The sequence below is a fragment of the Melozone crissalis genome, unplaced genomic scaffold, assembly GCF_028551555.1.
Source record: "Melozone crissalis strain CALT ecotype California unplaced genomic scaffold, PUWL_Pcris_2 ptg000016l_1, whole genome shotgun sequence".
Classification (NCBI taxonomy): domain Eukaryota; kingdom Metazoa; phylum Chordata; class Aves; order Passeriformes; family Passerellidae; genus Melozone; species Melozone crissalis.
The window spans coordinates 33,316,394-33,335,504 of record NW_026535794.1 but is presented as its reverse complement, the minus strand read 5'-3'; the positions used below and the strand labels follow the sequence as shown (position 1 = coordinate 33,335,504).

The following is a 19,111-nucleotide window of genomic DNA, read 5'->3' as shown; positions in this document are numbered from 1 at the left end:
TAGGAAGAAGACCTAACATCAGCCCCTGCATAAGACTCCTCAGCACTAGCTCTAGTCTGGTGTTGTGCTTTGAGCACTGGATGCAATCCTGGAGCACATTTAATCCAAAAGGGATTTGGCTTCCATGTTCCAAGACTGCCCTGCAGTGCAGACCTTGTTATTACAGGAGATTTGCAGAGGAAGCCCCCTTTGCTCTGTCCTAAAACATTAGTGTAGCCAAACCTTGAGTTCATTTAGACTCCACACCAGAAACATGATGATAGAAAGATTCCTATGATTATGTGGCTTTTCTCTGTGTTGAAGTCCAAGAGACCTCTAGGGGGTTTTTTGGGTTATTTGACACTTCTAGGACATCACAACTATTGTGCTGTGTGTTTGAACAAGCAAAGGACATTGTATATTTTAAATTTAGTGTGTCCTGGAGATATACCCGGTGCTTTTTGCTGCAAAAGTTTCCACTGCTTTTTGCTGCAAATTAGAGCCTGTTTCTTGCCATGAACTCTGCCAATCACTGCCAAAATGCCAGATAGTCACCAGTGAAAGCTGACGTGTTCATTCTGAACAAGACCAGTGAAGAGAACAGGGATTTATCTGAGCAAAGTGTGTTTGCTCAGAAGCAGAACACTTGCTGCCTGGTTTCAAGGGGGTATCTGAACAATGTTTGCAGGAAGAGTATTTCTGTTCTTGTAAATACAGATGTTACCATTAAACTGTCTTGCTGAATGCATCTTGCAAGTAAGGAAGAAAGTTATCCTTTATATTTACTCCATAGTAAAAAACCTGAGATGCTTCTATTCTAACCTGCTTTGAAAACAAAATGGAAATAAATCTAAACCTGTTAAAATTATTTGTTCTTAATGAAATGCCACATAAAATTATCTTCCGGATGGAAAGTGACCATGCCTTCTCCAAAAGGCACTGCTCCTAATCTCAGTCATAACTTCAGTCTCAAGTCCCTGTGTTGGGCCCAAATCACAGAGGCCTTGCTTGCCATTGCTGTTCTGGGGTTTATTTTGGCTTTCACTGTGCTCACTGTCTGATGGTTCCTGGAATGTTTACCAAGCTGACTCATCTTCACTCCTGGAAGACCCCCAGGAGCGTTGATTTCTCACCTCACTTGTGGAGGTTGGCGCTGTAGAACAGATTTGTTCTGGAGGTTACAGAGTATTTTTAACTAGGTAAAGTAAATGCCATGAGGGGAGATTGTGTTTCAGGTGAAAAGAGGGCATGTTGATTGAAATGTTACAGCAAACTATATTGCCAGAAAGCCCTGTAGGTTGGAAAAGGTTTATGTGCAGAAGATGGATGCTTCAGACTGCAGCTGCAGGGAGAGAGGTTTTCTGCTGCAGAGTGCTGTCTTCATCTTGAATATAGCACCTGGTTTTAATTTTGTGTTCTGGATGGTTTTCCTTGTCTGTGGCTTTTGATGTATTTTTGTTTTGTTTTTAAGGAAAATGAATTCTTAAGATGCACAAAATATTTTACTAGGGATCTGACATTACTGCTTCTCTCAGAATAGAATTTAAGGCTTTTCAAGGAAAAAATGAATGGCAAACTTCAATAATCAGTAATCCCAGCTCAGGACTGTTGTGACAGTGCAAGTGAGGGAATTGTGAAGTAGTACCTCCCTGTTTCAGCAATGAAATCTCTCTGTGGAAACTTCCTTACCTTTATCACTGGTTGTTCTTGGACTCGTCCTAATTGTGAATTCTTTGTCTGAGGCAATAAAATTTGAAGTGTTACACAATTTATATTGCCACCTTAAGTTTTGGAAAGCATCACTCTTTTGTAGTGTGCTGTTTGTTTGTGTTTTGGGTTTTTGGGTTTTTTTAAAAAGTATTCAGTTACCATGACAGCCTTTACCCATGCTGGAGCTCCGTTACTGGGAGCTCCTGGCATGGCTTGTATTTGCATGTGCTGCGGGGAGCACTGTTATTAAACAGACTGCTAATTATTCTTCCAGTCACTTGCTGAGACAACTGATGTGACAGTAGATAGAGCTTTCTGATTCCAGGTAAAAGTGCCCATGCACAGCTCTAGGCAGCTAAGTTTTCATGCTCACTACTTTTAGGAATTACTCTTTTATGTAGAGGGGTTTTTCCTTATAACATGAATCCATGCTTAGTTGTTTGAATTATGAAGGAACAGAGAAAAAGAGACATTTATTTAATTACACCATCATTTTTGGTGGCATTTTATTGGATATTTGCCTCTTACTTTGGATCTATTTTGGGCCATTTCATATAGATATTTATGACTTTGTTTGTGAGTTTTTATTAATTTTAAAAATTAATTTAAATCTGTAAAAAGGTGCTTGGTACTGTGCTTTGTCCTCTAAATAAATAGCAACAATTAAAATGTTTTTAGGATTCAAAATTTATATAATTCGTTTTTGAGACTTTCAAATTTATCTTAAAGTGGTTGTTCAATTTATTTCTTATAAAATACAGTTATGTGCTCAGCTTGTGTTAACCAAAGGCTTTATTATGATTCATGCTAGAATGTGGCAGCAAGAGACAGCATCTGATAATCTGTTGTGGTTTTTTTCTTTTCCCTTTTAGGAGTTTCCGTGGGGTACAGATCATGCCACTGGACTGCATTTGGATAAAGGATGAGTTTGGTGTTTCATTGAGGAGTCTTCCAACACATTTTCCAAATTACCTTTTAATGGTGTTCTAAGTGAGCTTATGTGACACAAACAGAATTGGATCATGAGTGAAGAAAAAAACTTTGGTGCATCCCAGAAGATGTTGTCTCCTTCAAGAAGTACCAGCAGCTGCTCCTCCAAGCAGGGAAGTCGACAGGTACTTTTTCACCAAGCTGAAAGCATTGCTAAGATTGGCTCTTACTTTTTTTCTTAGATATCTGCAAATCTCTCAAACCTTGTTTTCCTGTTGCTTGCTTGTTTTATTTCGTCACTTCTTTGCTTTCCTCTCTCTCTCTTCTTTTTTTTTTTTTTGTTGGTAGCAGCATCTTGTTTTGAGTCAAATGCATTAAACACACATTACTGAATAGCAGGCATGTGTAAAACTGGGATGCTTACAGTGAATTTTGATTTCTATCTTATTGTATGTATGGTGTCTTTATAGTGAAATAGAGCTGCTGCAGCATCTTGGTCTCAGTGGTTTGATCCTGAAATACCAAATCTTTTCTCTTAGACACTATTTTTGTGGTAGAAAATTGTGTAACTGCTCTGTTTATTTCAAGTTTCCAAGGAAAGGTGTGCATGGATGTGTGAAAGATAATTCACTTTTCATGAACCTGACACAGGGCTTCTTTGAATGCCCATTTGTGCTGGTTTTTGCTGTAGAGCTGCAGATAGCAAAATGAGCATTTGTGTAACACGATGCTTCTGCGTGCCACATGTGAAGGTTGCTTTGTTTCCTGCTAAGAAGTTGCTTCTGTTTTCTAAACCTCTCAGTTTCAAAAGACCTGTCTACAAGTGTTTGCACCTGACAGGTGAGGCTGCTGAAGATGGCTTTGTTTGTGGGCAAGAAATGCTGACCTGCAGCTGCACTGAGAATTAAAATTAAATGTGCTCAATCCATGTTTGCAAAGTCATGAGCAAAGTGCTCAGCATAAACTTTTATCTGTACAAGTGCTGGCTTAGTGGAGCTCTTGGAAGCTGCCTCAGGCAGATATTTTAATTGGAATTGAGCATCCCAATCCCCCAAAAGCTTTGGAGCCCTCAGCTGTGTTTTGAAACAGCAGCTGCTCTTCTAGGACTTCTGGCCCTGCTCATGCAGTTGGCAAGGCAGACAAATGTCTGAACAATTTATGACTTTTGAAGTGCTGCACTTGTGAGAAATGCTGTGCATTTCTGAAATACTGAACAATAAGATCCTTGCTCGCAGGATGTCTTTTTTGTTTTCCTGCAATACTATTTTTTATATCCTCCATATGAGATTACCTTTGAAAGTATAATTTAAAAGATTTGGTATTGTCTGTTCAACAGTTCGTGTCTATCAAGTGTTATCATTTACTATTTAAATGATAGGATTTACATGAGTATGACTAAATCCACTGGTGTGTAGTACAGCCAATATAAGGAACCATAATAATGCCATTTATTTGCCCTTTCCATCTGTATATTAGTTTAAATGACAATACTTTAGGTGTTCCATTAAGACAACAACAACCATCTAAAGTTGTATGAAATGGTTAAGAATCCTCTAATCAAAAAAGGACCACATGTACAATAACCTTCAGGAGCTTTTGTTCATTTGTTTGGATTTGTTTTGGTGTTTGTTTCAAAATCCTGGTAGAATAGTGGGATGTAACACTGTTACTGATACTTTTTTATTAATAGTATCCTGCAAGTTTAAATGATGTTGCCAGGTGCTGTGCAGGTTAGGGAGTGACATGCAATGATTTTGATATTCTTTTCTTCATATTCTAGCTCCATGGAGGGCTTCTTATTCCTTCTTCAAACACTGGCATCCCTTGTGCTCATGGCTTGTGGGTTAGTGACAGATCTTCCTGAGGGGTGCTTTTCTCTGTGCTGCTGCTCTGATGCAGTACTTCTTTGAATCTGATTAAGTAGAAAGAAGGTCTGACCATTGGGAGGGGAAGAAGAGTTGGAGCAGGGTGAAATTTGCCCAAAAACTAGCAGGATCTGAATTTTGAGCCTCTTTGGATTTCCTGCATGCAGACTTTATTGCTAGTGTATGCCAGAACCAAATAGGTGACCTGAGGCTGGGATGTGGAAACACAGTAGTGCCAGGCTGCTGTGTCTGCTAAAGTTTAGTTCCAAGTTGGAGGGCTGTTTGTGGGATTCCTGTGATGCAGAAAATGAGCCACTGTGCTAGAAAGGAGTTGACTTAAGCAGGGCTGCAGGACTTTGAGGTATCCACTTCTTCCTTTGCTACATTTGGTGCCCATTTCCAGCCTGATTTGGTACACTGCTGTGTGAACTGAACAGGTGAACACTTAATCCTCTTCCAATAAATTCACCTTCACTTTGAAGCCCCGTGGAAAGTTGGAGGCTACTTCCACTTCCCACCTCTTTGCTTTTCTGTTCCCCTCTCCTTCAGTTAGGGAAAGGGATCTCTTCCACAGAGACACAACTCAAATTCAGTTTTGTGAGGAAAGAAAACTGGTGTTGACCTTTCTTAAATTTAAATTGACCTGTGATCAAAAGAAGGTATGTTGTTCTAGTTATTTTTAAATCTAATATGTTAACTAACTTTTAAAATATATCCACCAGGGAAAAGCTTTGTGACAGGAGAACTGTTTTAAAAAACCTCCTGTTCCATAAAAGAAAATTAAATCATTTCTGCCAATTTTATGAACCGTAACAAATGCCTAAGTTGCAGCTGATGCCAACCCTTATCCTCCACAAAGTAGGTTTCTATTTTTGGCAGTTTAAAATATTTGGTACAACTGACTGCATTTTGCACTGAAAGAGAGTGTGGCACTGTCATCTGTTTCCTTCAGGGAGCTGCAACTGCAAGCATCAGCCTGAGAGCCATTCAGAATCATTACTTCATACTTTCCCCTGAAATAATTTGCCTTAAGGAGCAGTGTGGTGCAGAATGTTGCAGAAAATGAGAAGGCTTTCATTATATTAAACAAAGAAAATGAATACATTTACCTAATAATGTACTTATCTCTGAAGACCAAAGTCTGTGGGTTTTTTCCTCAGCCATAGACTGAGTATGCACCAAGGAATGTGTACAGGGGAACTTTTCAGTGCCTATCTGAACTGAGCATCTCTAGACCTGAGAAAAGCAAAGATTTTGTTCCTCCCTTAGCCTCAAGTGAAATTCCTTCCTGGGCAGCAAATACAGTGTTGATAATTTTGTGTAGATTTGGGCCCAGATAATGATGCAAAAATCTTTTGTAGCATCATAATCTTAAAACACAACCAATCTAGACAGGAGACTTATGCTGGAATTGTTAATGCCATTCATCTGGCAGTTTTGGGGGGTTTTTTTGGGGGGGTGTCATTTTTTTTTTCAAGTTAGTGCCCTGTTTTGGGCTATCTCTTTCAGTTCCCTATTGTGGGGTAAGAATAAGCAAAAGGGAGTATAATCTGAATGCTTTCAGGAAATCCTTTGTCTCCAGTTTGCTCCTCTGCCATTTCAGAGGGATGAGTAGAGATGATAATTGACCAGCCTGATTCACTTGCCTTCATTTTAGAGAGTAAGCAGTTTTCTTTCACTTCTGCAGCTGCTCCAGGAATAGCCAGCTGATGCTTTTTCCTCATTCAGTGAGGTGTCAAATCTCTCACAAAACAAAAAACCTGGTTAAGATCTGTAGGGTCTGGTGGAAAACCAAAACCAGTCACAGAAACAGTGTTTTTGAAAAATAGGAGAGTTTGTTCAGGTGGGAAAGGTTGGATTCATCTGGAAGGATGTATATGGAAGAGGACCAGATTCTTTCAATGCATCATGCCACCTTGCATGTATCCAGCAGGTCCCCAAACTGTTAATTCTGTGAGATTTTAAGAGGATCCATTTCTAATTCAGCTCAGCCACCTTTATGTACAGCTGACAATTGAAGTGTGAGGTTCCCAGGGTAGAGAGATGAGTAGCAGACTTGCCTTCTACCTGAGATTTGGCAGGATGTCAAGCCTGCTTGAGGGGAAGCAGTGCTTCCACTTCAGATTTTCTTCCCATTTTCACACTTTTTATTTGAGAAGGCACACTCTAGGATACATTGCTCACCTGGAGAACTGTGATAAAGATTACTTTCCTGCAGGGATGTGAGACACCTTGTGTCTGGACTACAGGAGACGTCCAGGCAAAATCGGAGTTTTGATGCAGGGAACGTTGTATTCTGTACTAAAAAGAACTAAAGAACATTGTATTCTGATCAGAACTATTAACACTGTGTTTATTCCAGATGAGTGTAATTGACTGAGCTATTTCTCAGCTTATTCTTTTCACCTCACACATCCAGTATCATGGGTCTGTCTCATTTCAGGAGTCCCTTTCTTTCTAAGCTTATCCTTACAGAAAGATGAGGCTCCGTGGTGACTTATTGAAGCCTTTTTGAGTACTTCATGGAGCAAATAAAGACAGAGAAGGGTTTTTTACATAGTGATAGGACAGAGGGGATTGGTCTTAAGCTGAAAGAAGAGAGATTTAGATTAGCTGTTAGGATATTTTTTACTGTGAAAGTTGAGACCACTGAAGGCTGCTCAGAGAAGTTGTGGATGTCCCAGCCCTGGAAGTGTTCAGTGCCAGGTTGGATGGGGCTCTGAGCAATCTGGTTTAGAGGAAGGTGTCCCTGCCCATGGCAGGGGGGTGTTGGAACTAGCTGATCTTGTAAGGTCCCTTCCAAACCAAGATGATCTATGATACTGTAAATCTTCCTTGACTGAGATGAAATTTCTGCTTGTCTCCTTCAATCAATGATGTATTCTGTTTATGCTTAACCAAACTGTGGAAACTTGATCCCAAAACTGGAGAAAGTTCTTTGGTTAGGTACAACACTAGAATATTGAAAAAGATCCACTGTTCACTACTACCAGATTCATTCTCAGTGGAAAAATTACATGCTTGGGTACTGCAGTTTAATATATTTTAGCATGACAAGAGAAATAGCTTGCTTGGTATTTGGGCAAAGCACCTTTAAGTTCTTCTGGATACTTTCAAGAAGAAAGAAACAAAACCATGAACACAACATTTTTCTTAATCTCACAGCTGTAGCTGTTAGTTCTTAACTAGAATTATATGACAAAATGTGTCCCCTCATAAAAACTTTGGTTAGGACAACTGCACTTTTGACTTGTGTTGAGGTAGTACAACATCACTGGATGGTCTGTAGGGTGTTGGTTGGCAGGAGCTGCCCAGCCCCACATTCCCACTGCTTGTGGCTCATTGTGTGGTGAGTGTTGGCAGGCTAAACTGCAAGCAGGAAAGCAGAGCAGCTTACCAGTTTGGTCTGTTAAATGAGGCACAAGGAAAACAACAGAAATATCAGAGTGCCACCAACAGTGTGGTGGAATTATTAGATGCTCTTTCAAAATTGACTTGCTTTTAATGCCTTATTACATAAGTAATGAGCATATTACCTGATGTAATTTTTTCTGAGTTTATAGAGATTAATTTTAAGGATTCTGAAAATGTGTAAATGAGGAGAGCTAGCACATTTGCTGATTTTTTTTTTTGTAATTTTTTTTCATTTTTCTTTTTAAGTTTTTTTTTTTTAAGCCAGCCAAGGTCTTTTTGGGAATAATTCACTATGTATCTTACAGGGAGCACCATGAGTGCTTACCTATCTAGAATAGTTCTCTTCTCCCTAATGTGCTTCATACTAGTCCTTTTCTCTTATTATGCTCTATGTATTAAAGTATTCTTTATCTTTTTCAAATATAAGGGGATGGTACTAGCACACACCATTTCCTGTCAGTTATTTATAATGCTACATCTGCCAAGTCCTGGCAATAAATAATTCATGAGATCTCTCATCAGAAACCTTGAAACTCATGTTACATTGTCATTTGTAGTTGTTCCATAAATAAAAGCTATAAAAATACTGTGAGATTTAGACTCTTCTGGTTTGTTGCTGTAGGGTCTTTCATTTAAGAGTTCCTGGTGGCAAAAAGAGCGATTCGCTTTTAATTAGTTTTATCTGATGAAGGGTGACTTCTGTTTTTCTTGTAGTTTCCATTTATGTCATATTCCTCACAGTACTTCCCTGGCTTTTTATATTGTTTTTAGTTTAGTTTGATTTATTTTATTATTTTTACTTTAGGAAGGCTGCATTTTACAGCAATTTGCAAGTGCAAAACCTTGAGTTACTGAGTATGGAGAAAAGATCTTCAATTTTAGTGTCATATTTTTTGCTTCATAACCTACAAAACTTATCCTTTTAACAGAGGGTATTTTCGATCTCTGATGGCAAAAGGTTTTTTGCTAAATTGTGCCTATGCTATGGTTATGCACTGTGTGTATGCAAGGAAAGATACATATAAAATTCAATGAAGGATGATGTCATAAAAATTGTGTTTTGTTTAGTGGCATTGTTTCTATCAAAATTAAAAAGTATCTTATCTCTGCTGATGCATAACAAAGTGTCAAGATGGAACCTTGGTTATATTTCAACGTCAATTGGGTTTTGTCTTTTTTTCTTATAGCCTTCTTCTTCTTGAATCTCTCTTAAAAATTCAGTTATTTGGAAGAAATAACATCTACATTTGGATTTTCTGTTTAAGCAGGACAGCTGGGAAATTGTGGAAGGACTCCGGGGAGCAATGAATTGTACCCAGGAGCCACAGAAGCAGGAGGGCTGCTTGCTGAAAAAGAGGAAATGGCCTCTGAAAGGCTGGCACAAGGTAGGAAAATGTGCATCTGAAAGCTTGAGTGGGACTTATTTGGTGTGGTTTTCTGACAAAAAGGTTACATAAAAGCAGAGAAAGTGTTCTCCAGAGAAATGGAAGCAGAGAGGATGTGTTTGTGCTATTTTTCTGATTGAGGCTTTTTCTTTTTGTGTATGTTTTGTTTGGTTTTAATTCTCTGCATTTCTGTTACAGAGATACTTCTTTTTGGACAGAGGGATTTTGAAGTATTCTAAATGCCGAGCTGATGTAAGTGATCTGAAACCCTTTAAGGCCATTATAAAGTAACAAGGATCCAAAATAACAAAAATTCCCTACTGTTGGTAATGACAAACAGAGTTTTCAGTAGCTCTAAACAGTAGGTTGAGAGGGGAAGAAATGCTGATTTCAGAAGGTAATATTTATCCTTTTGCTTTCATCTGGAGTGATTGTGGTTTTACTTTTTACTTTTTTGCAGATAGAGAGAGGAAAACTTCATGGCTGTATTGATGTTGGACTTTCTGTCATGTCTGTAAAGAAATCAACAAAATGTATAGATTTGGATACAGAGGAGCAGATATACCACCTTAAGGTAGGTCTTTAAGATTGTAATAACCTTGCTCCCGAACTACTGCCATTAGCTCTGTAGCTAGGAGCACTTTTTTTTTATAGCAAGAGGTTTCTCAATTGCACTATTAACTTTTTAGTCTCATCAGATTAGTTTGCACTTAATAATGGGAGAGGTCTTATTATACTATTTTAGAGCCCAGAATCAGTAACCCTGTTCTGAACAGAGACTTTGAAGATGCCTCATGTTTGGCAGTGCTTTTTTCATTTCTTGCACAATTTTTTTTATTTTCAGTATCTTCATCCTTGTCTTATCTATAAGACGTGTTTTCTGTGGTCAAGTATGAGGATTTATACTTGCAGAATAAATTGTTTTGAAATACATCAAGAAAATCAAATTTCTGTTTGTAATTAATGAAACACTGACCTAGCTTTAACTATGGCAGTTAAGAAATGATAAATGCAAGGGGCTTTATTCAAATTTTAAGGGTTTTTTTAATCTGTAAGTTGCTCTAGTATTGTGTTCTATATTGGAAGGCATAATTACTAACTGTAGTTTCTTTTTCCCTTGACTTTATCTTGTGATTGATTTTCTGTCATGCCTAAGCTCATAGAGTTTGCATTTTGGTAGGAGCATCCATAGAAAAAACTTTCCTGATACTTTGCCAGTAAAGGTCAGCCAGGCTAGCTGTCTGATGAGCACAAAATTCCATCATTTCTTTGTTAGTTATTTCGAATGTGAATGTCATCCACCCTGAAATTTTGTGCAGGTGAAGTCTCAGGAGCTGTTTGATGAGTGGGTAGCAAAGCTTCGCCACCACAGGATGTACCGCCAGAACGAGATCTCCATGTTCCCTCACGACGCCAACAACATTTTCTTCCCCGTGTCTACTACCACGGACTCTGTCCCAGGTTTCTGTGACTCTGCACCAGGTAGAAAGGTAATCGTTTTTATTTATAAATAATGAGCTTCCATAAGGAAGTAAATTAGTCTAATTTGTGTTCATGAAATAAAAAGTGTCATGGAAGTTGTTGGTGGCACTTCAGTTACGTTGTAAAATGTCAAGAGGAAAATTTATTATTTATTGATTTACACCTGAGCAGTTTCCTTTATGATGTTTTTAAATTTTTAGTAGTTTTTCACTATTTTAATCCAGTAAATTGTACTTTCACAGTGAATTTCAAAACTGTATATTGAGTTAGAATCCTCATAATTTTTGGGACATGTATCAGTATTTGTATCTGATATGTCCTGGTGGTTATTAGTCACAGAAGAGCACTCAGCTAGGTATTTTTTTTCCCTTTAGCATTTTGCTGTGTGTTCTTTAGCTTATAAACCCTCTCCCCTTTTACATGAATGCAGCTGACCACTTAACTAAGGAGTACGTAGGAATTATACAAGTCACTATTATACAAGAAATTATATGTACAAGGAGTATATATTATACATATGTTGTATTATTTATATATTTATATTATCTAAAATATAATATTTATATATAATTGTATACATTTATATTTATATATTTATATTATATAAATTTATATAAGATATTATGTATTTAATATATTATACATACAATGAATAATACAGGAAGACCACTGTTTATATTTTAACTGAGGCAGAAGCTTCACTCAGACCAATCCAAGGGCTGGGCTGTGGGTGGATATGGGGTCTGGATGGGTCCAGTCAACTTGGCTCTTTTGGCAAAGTCTGTGTCAGATTTTCGGCTGTTTAGATGGTCTGGGAAGGCCCGAGGTGGCCTTGGGCCGCCCGCGCTCCAAAGGACGAGAAGGGACTTCAGATCTTTTCTCGGTCTCGGTGTTTATTAAATGCTTATCTAAAAGATTTTCTCTTGGCCTGACAGAGTTCTGCTCAGCAGTCAGCCATGGGCACACGCTGAGAGCTCTTGGGGCGGTCATCTATCTTTATACTTGGAGTTACGTATACAATATTTATCATTTTTCTCCAATACCTTTCACCCTTATTAACCAGTGCACTTTAGTAAGGTCCAATCCCAAAGTGCCAACATCACCACAGAAGATGGAGGCCTAGAGGAAGAAGAAGAAGGAGAAGGGCACGGCCCAATTCCTCCATCTTACCTCTCTAGACCCCCCTGTACAGAAATCTTAAACCCTTTATCTCACACTCCAATTAACTTATCCCTTCACCATTCACCCCAGTGAAATCCTCCCGTCCTCATACTGATGTCATCTCCCATGTGGGATCAAAGTCCAGCCACCAGACATTTCTGGCAACATTCCAGGACTCCCGAGCCCCCCAGGGGTGGTCTTGTTCACCCTGCACCCCAATTCTGAGAGGCTGAGATCCCACAAGTCTGTGAATTACTTTCACAAATGGCCTGACAAATGCTCAGTCCAACCCATAAATGACCTCTTTGCAGTTTCATGGAAGATGCTGTGTGTTCTGTGCCTGAACACAGCCTCCGTGCCTGGAGCTGTCTGTACGTGCGCTGGCTGACCTTCACCCAAAGCAACTCTTCTGCTGCAGTGTAGAATCACTGGTTGCTTTTGAGAATCCAAAAAAAACCCCAAATGGTTCTGTGTTACTACAACTGAGATGTAGTAACTGTTTCTGTCAGCTCCAGAATGACTCCTAAGCAGCAGTGCCCTTCTTGTTCTCCTTCTACCCAAGGCTTGCTTTTCCCTGGTGGAATTACTTTATGATCTGAGCAGGCTTGTTCTCCAATACCCACAGTTCCTCACCTTATCCTGTGAGTGAGAATGAGTTGTAGCAAACACAGACGTGTGTCTGAGCAGCTTTTTGCTCGTGGTGGAGCAGGAGGGGTCAATGTGAGTGGGCAGCTGAAGGAGCAATAACTCACCCTGCGGTAACCAGGCTGCTCTGCAGAGAATTGTCTGCAGCACCTCGTGTGCCAGCAGCAGCTCCAGGGCTCTGACAGCCTGCTCTCCTGACAGCCTGCTCTCCTGAGGCACTGCCTGCCAGGGAAGGGCAAGTCTCCCGTGGACATTCAGTTATTTTCTCCTGAAAGACAGCAGGGATAGAAGCAGGGGAGAATATCAAGGGCAGAAGTGGAACATAGCAAAGTCCGTGGTATATTTATGCTGGTGCCCTCAAAAAAAAAAAAAAAAAAAAAAACCAAACCCAAAAACCCACACCAAAGAAACCTATGTGATCAGCATATCTAAAATCTATTGCTTACTGTCAGGAAACTAACCATTTCTTCTTTGGCATGAAAGGCTTTAATTCAGACTATTAATCCAGATTTGCACTGCAAAGAAGCCCTACTTATTTTCATGTGAAAAATAGAAGGGGATAGTTCTTAAGCTGCAGTTAATCACCTTAGCTGTGCTCAAGCTAAATGGAAGTCTGCCAATTTACACCAGCCTTAGCTTGGTGTTAGTTGATATCACTCCAGCAGTTAGGTTATTTTGAGAAATATATATCAAGTGAAATTTGAGTTGCATTTTATTTGCTTTTAGCAGCACCTGATTGGTTTCCACATTTTTTAATTGTTGTTGAGAGACAGGTGTAGTTATCTACACATGTTTATGTGGAATTCCTGGATTCTAAAGCTTAACTGTGCTGATCCAAAGCAAAACTATGAAAACTGGAGCTACACAAGCTCTCTCTTGTCTGCTTCTTCATAATCCCTACTTCCTTCTTTCCTCATGCTCACCTCACTTATGTTTTTGAGTTCTGGAAAAACTGGTTAGGTGAGGCCAATTAATGAAGAGATAAACATGAAATTGGTTCACAAAATGCCAATATAATTGCCCATCATTAAATTCAGTTTACTTGTGCTTTTAAAGATGCTGAGATTATTTGGATATATATATGTATATGTGTATGTATATGTCTAAATATATGACTAAAGCCGGGACAGCTATATGTAGGAGTAAGCCAGCTAAGCTGCATTGATTAATTTAAAAACAAGTGTGCTCACTGATGCTTACTGCTATTGCATACTGACAAAATACCAAATGACATTACATGGATGGTGCATTTTATTTTATTCTGAAACTCACGTTGGTGGTTATGCTGTAAACTTAAAAAGGACAACTAAGGAAGGTGCAGCTGAGTGAGATGTAGATGAAGTTTCTTATTAATAGATTTAAAATTACTACTATTGGATTTCTGATATAAGGTGAGCAGCAGGTTGTAACAAAGTTTGTAAATTGCATGCTTCAGAGAAGAGCCAAACAATTTAGTCAGCTTTATTCATGACCATAAGTAATGTGGCTGTGTAAAGGCACTAGGATGAAACAGTTTAAAACTGATTATTAACAAGATGTTGACAAAGCATGTGATTTGTGCATCTTCTCACCTGGGTTTTGTTGAAAATGAAAGGTTTAGTAAGATGTACAAATAATTAGGTATTTGAATGGCTGTTATTTGTAGTTAGGTTAGAGAAGAAAACAGCATTATAGGCTGCATTCAACTGGTAATAGTACGGGTAAAAATTTCTTGCCATTGGAAGCTATATAATTATACTCCTCAGTTAGCTCTTATGCAGAATTTCCATCACCTCTTGAAGCATCTGATGATGGGCACAGCTGAAATTGAACTAAGTGTGGAAATGTTTACTGAGGTGTTGTCAAAGGGTAGTCTTTACCCAGATAAGGTGTATGGCCATCCCTGTATCAAGGACTGTTGAGCTGAAGTCTTTCAAGCTTGTGTCAAATTTTAAATGACATCTAGCGTCAAAATTTTAAATGATATCTTGTTTTTACACTGAAAAATAGCATTAACAAATGTGCGTGTTACATCTTAGCTACTTTTGGCGCTTCTTTGGGAAGTGTGGAGGAGGAACAGAATGTCTGAATTTGGTCCTCTTCAGATATAGTACTTTAATTATTTTACACAATCAATAGGTTGGAAGAGACCTTCAAGATCATTGGGTCCAACCCATGCCCCAACACTTCAACTAAACCATGGCACCAATGCCACATCCAGTCTTTTTTTAAACACATGGTGACTCCCCCCACTCCCTGGGCAGACCATTCCAGTACTTGATCTCTCTTTTAGTAAAAAACTTTTTCCTAATAACCAACCTATATTTCCCTTGGCGCAACTTAAGACTATGTTGAGTTGACTTAACTTTTGCATAACTTTGCCCTTCCTCAAAATTTAGTTTTCAGCAAATTTTCATGGTTCCTTGAGTTTTTCTGCTGTTTGTGGACAGCAGTTACATTAGTTATCATGCCATTGTGCTCAATGACTGTATACCTAGTCCAGATCATACACTTCTTCCCCCTCCATGTAATTGATGCCTTCAGTCCTTGTCCATGATCATGGTTCTCAACTGCTGGTTGTCAGAATTTGTGCATAAAACATTAAAATATTGTGTGTTAATACTTCACTCGTTCTTCTTTGGAACAGGCAGGCAGCTTGACCAAACAGAATTCAACATCAACTGGAGGTAATTTGTCATTTTCTTTTTCGAGTAATGAGTCAAGGATTTCATCTTGGCTACAGTCTTCTGAAGACATGGAAAAATGCTCAAGAGGTAATTATATTTTAAGAAAATTGAAAGTAGCCTAATATTTTCCCTAGTTTTCCCTTAACAATGAGAGTATTATACACTAAGTAGTCATTGCTGTTAGAATTTTCTCTGAAGCTGGAGGAAGGAAAGATGTGGTTGTCGATTAAGTGGTTACTCACTTTTTTTTCCAAAAGAACTGGTAATTTTGGAAGTGGGGGTATCAATTGTGGGCAGCTCTTCAAGAAGCTAAGAGCATTTCAGTACATTTTCTTTTATATAGGAACATCATGTTCAGTAGTAAGATTTGAACATCCAAAACCTAGTAACTTAAAAAGCACTAAGTCTTTGTACTTCAAAGTCACCTTCTGCTTTCATGCTTTACTAAGAGCAGGAAGATCTTTCTCATGTTGGCAATGTCTATGTGATATTTGTTTTTTAAATTTCTACCTACCAGTGAGCTTCATCTCTAATGCAGAGGAGCCTCACCTCTAGGTCTGAATGTACAATTCAGTGTTGATGCCTGTGGCATTGTTACCCTCACCATGAGGAGCTCTGACAAATCTCAAACTGCAGAAATTACCACATTATTCTCATTTTTCTGCATGCAGCTAGGAGAAGATATCATAATCATTATACACACCACACAGATGCATTTCAATATTTTGAATTTAAACTTGACTATAGGATACAATGATTTTATCCAGCAGTCTAATGCTTTTAGTCAATGAATAACTTAAGCTAGCTGCAATTAAAATAGGATTAACCTCCAAAGAAAGAAAATTGTCAGTGTGTCTGTTACTTTAGGGCAACTGAAAACATTCTCTTGTTCCAAACAGACCTCTCCAACTGTCACACATATTTACTGGAAATGAACCAGCTGTTACAGAGCATGGATGTTCTTCACAGGACATATTCAGCGCCTGCTATAAATGCTATGCAGGTTTGTTGTTTAAAAACAAAAGCAAAAACTAATTTCCCTTTCAATTCCAAAAAATAACCCCAAATCCTTAAGAATTGAGGTGTTTCTTAGCGTTATTGGATTTATGGCAGTCTCTATTGCTTTTGTCCTGTGTGTTGTTAAAAGGTTGGACCTTTTGAAAGCCCAAAGAAGGAAAAGAGAACACACAGGAGGTGGCGATCCAGAGTTGTTGGGAAAGAGGCTAAAGGAATGTTACAGGTAACTTCAGTCCCTTCAGAGCCCACCTTCCCCCAAACCTTAGTTACTGATCACTTCTTGGCATGACCACTTAAGGAAATATGAATCCTTTTTAATAGAGTCCTGTGTTAGCTCATTTTAAGTGGTAATATCTCAGACAAAACACAAATGTGATGTCATTGATATCTGCAATAGACTATCTGTCCTGTTACCTTCAGACACTGGTTGTGTTTTTTACCCATCGTCAGTCTTCTCTAATTTGTTGGGGTTTTTTGGTTTTTTTCAAGAGTACAGATTTTTGCAAATTCCCTAGATAGTTTTGTGCACATTTGCACCCAGAAGATATCTGATTAGATACTTATAAGGGGGGGAAATAACCTAGCACATGTAACAGCTCTCAATGGGCTTGTTTTTTTGAGTTTGGCAATCTCCCATTATGGCACCTTGGGCGAAGTTATATGTCTGGTTTCATTTGCCAGGTGTCATCCATTCAAAGTTTCAATTGATAATTGACAGTAATTTTTTTATTTTTGGTGTCTCCAACATGGAATCCAAGTGGGTACAATAAAACAAGATTTTCTTTTGTTTATAAAAACATCACAAATTGCTATCCTACTTACAGGTGCCTTCAGTATTTTCTGCCCCTATGAGACTGCATGCTTCCAATCCAAACTTATCTACAATAGATTTTGTAGAGGAGAAAAATTACTCTGATGGCTCTGAAACATCATCAGAATTTACTAAAATGCAAGAGGACTTATTTCACGTTGCACATAAAGGTAAATGAAACTGTCTTTTATAAATGGTTTTATATCATCCCAGTTTAGATAATGATATGACTTCTGAGAATGCTTCCAGTTTATTGTTTAGAGAACACCCTTCCTTTAATTTCCTTGAGGAATTGCAAGTGTTGAGATCTTGAGTAGTTTGAAAAAGGTGGCTTAATTCCCACTTTTTACAGTTTTTATTTAATAGAAAACTACCTCTTGTTTTATGTGCTGAAAGCCTAAATTGTTTTATTTGTTGCCAAAAGGTAAATTACCTAAAATCAGCTGCTAGAAATACATACAGCAGACTTTACTCTCTTGTGCTTGCACGCATATTTGTGCATATGGGCACATTTATGTTTCTATATTCTGTGTGCTTCACTGTGGTTCAGAGTCAACATTTGTTGGTGATGCAAGGGTTGCTATGGTAGTAACCTATTTTTAGTGAATACAGGAGAGTAAATCATGCAAAGCAGCCAGAGGGGGAGCTTGACTAGAAATATTTCTTCCCTCAAAATCATTTTTCATTTAGCAATGCTTTGTTCCATCACCCTCGCAGCAGAAACATTTTTATTGTTTAAGTGATCTTGGTGAGGGAGGCACTTAAATTTATAGCTGAAAGGCTTTTGGGAGAATTGGCTTTGTCCCCTTTGGCACAGATAATGGTTGATGGTATCAATAAGCATTCTTTGCTTGCTGCTCCCCTTTGGTGCTGATGTATCTTGATTCTGTTATGTAAGGAATGTATGCAAGTAGTAAACTTCATAAAGCCAATTACAGTCAAAACTGACGTATGTTTTCCTGAAGAAGAGAAGAAGTGAGGGTGGGATGCAGTGGGAAAAGCTGCTGTTAAGCAGAGCAAAGAAATCACCTACTCAAAATCATCTTACTGGAATTGCCCATGACAGAAATTTTGGTTAGATTGATCCACACATTTGAAGGGACAATTAACTTTGTTGTAATGACTGCAGAATCATTTTGCTAAGAGGATAATGAGGATAAAGAATTTTTCTCTGAAGTTACTTCATAGCACCCCTGTTCCAAGAAAAAGTAGTGGAGAAACCTCTTGTGTCACTTTTTTGATACAAATTGCATAAAATGTAACACTAGTCATTTAGTAGGCAGAAATTCTTGAAAAGTAAAGTTACTATACAAAATATGAAATGCCCTTGAAGGTCACTGAAGATTCTGGTCATGTTATCTATATATAAAAGAAAGCCTAACAGAATAGATCACAGTGGACATATTTCCTTCCCCACCCTATGATACTGTTAAAGATTTATTTGGATAGTATAAGAATAGCTTTGGTAATGGTTTGCAGTATTGGAATATACCTTCAGAATAATTTTTCAGAAAACCAAACTGGGTCACATAACTTACTCAGTGAAATGATGAAGATTCAGGTTAACTCAGAGTGGATGATTAGGAGACAGAAGTATTAGGAATTTCTTGTTTGCCCTTCTCATGCGTCCATGCTCAGGTTTTCTATCATTTTTATTTCCCTGTAAATGGATTCATTTTTGCATTGGCAAGTCTCATGGCTGTATTACAGGGCTTGATTAGGTCCTCAGAAGTCCTCTAATGCTCCAGTCAGATGAGTGTTGAAAACCTACACCGACAAGTACTGCTCAAATAAATTTTTATTCCCTGTGGTTAAAGAGAAGATGCAATGTCGTAGTGGTGAAAAAAATTCTAAAAGTGCATTTTCCCTATAAACCTCCCTGTAGTGATGTTAAAATTGCATGATCTGTTGTCTGATTTAAATGTATTGGGCTGGTGATAGTGCCTCAGGAAGGAGCAGAAGTAGCAGCACAGCATGCACATCATTCAGGATCTGACCCTTTGAGTCACTAAATCATCTAACAAGCTGAAATTTCTCTATCACAGA

General features: G+C 38.3%; 1 protein-coding gene across 4 annotated transcripts in view; it reads left to right on the top strand.

Moving 5' to 3' along the window:
* Nucleotides 1-19,111, top strand: part of OSBPL3 (oxysterol binding protein like 3) — an 82,820-nt gene that overhangs the window by 37,895 nt on the left and 25,814 nt on the right. For 2 of the 4 annotated variants that reach the window (XM_054273984.1, XM_054273982.1), the window contains exons 3-11: nucleotides 2,562-2,804; nucleotides 9,167-9,283; nucleotides 9,482-9,535; nucleotides 9,744-9,857; nucleotides 10,603-10,773; nucleotides 15,198-15,324; nucleotides 16,137-16,240; nucleotides 16,385-16,477; nucleotides 17,079-17,235. In XM_054273984.1, coding sequence (XP_054129959.1) covers nucleotides 2,712-2,804; nucleotides 9,167-9,283; nucleotides 9,482-9,535; nucleotides 9,744-9,857; nucleotides 10,603-10,773; nucleotides 15,198-15,324; nucleotides 16,137-16,240; nucleotides 16,385-16,477; nucleotides 17,079-17,235 — 1,030 coding nt within the window. In that variant the 5' untranslated portion in view covers nucleotides 2,562-2,711. Of the gene's footprint in view, nucleotides 1-2,561; nucleotides 2,805-9,163; nucleotides 9,284-9,481; nucleotides 9,536-9,743; nucleotides 9,858-10,602; nucleotides 10,774-15,197; nucleotides 15,325-16,136; nucleotides 16,241-16,384; nucleotides 16,478-17,078; nucleotides 17,236-19,111 lie in introns of all 4 variants that reach the window. The other 2 variants (XM_054273983.1, XM_054273980.1) reach the window with 1 other exon arrangement.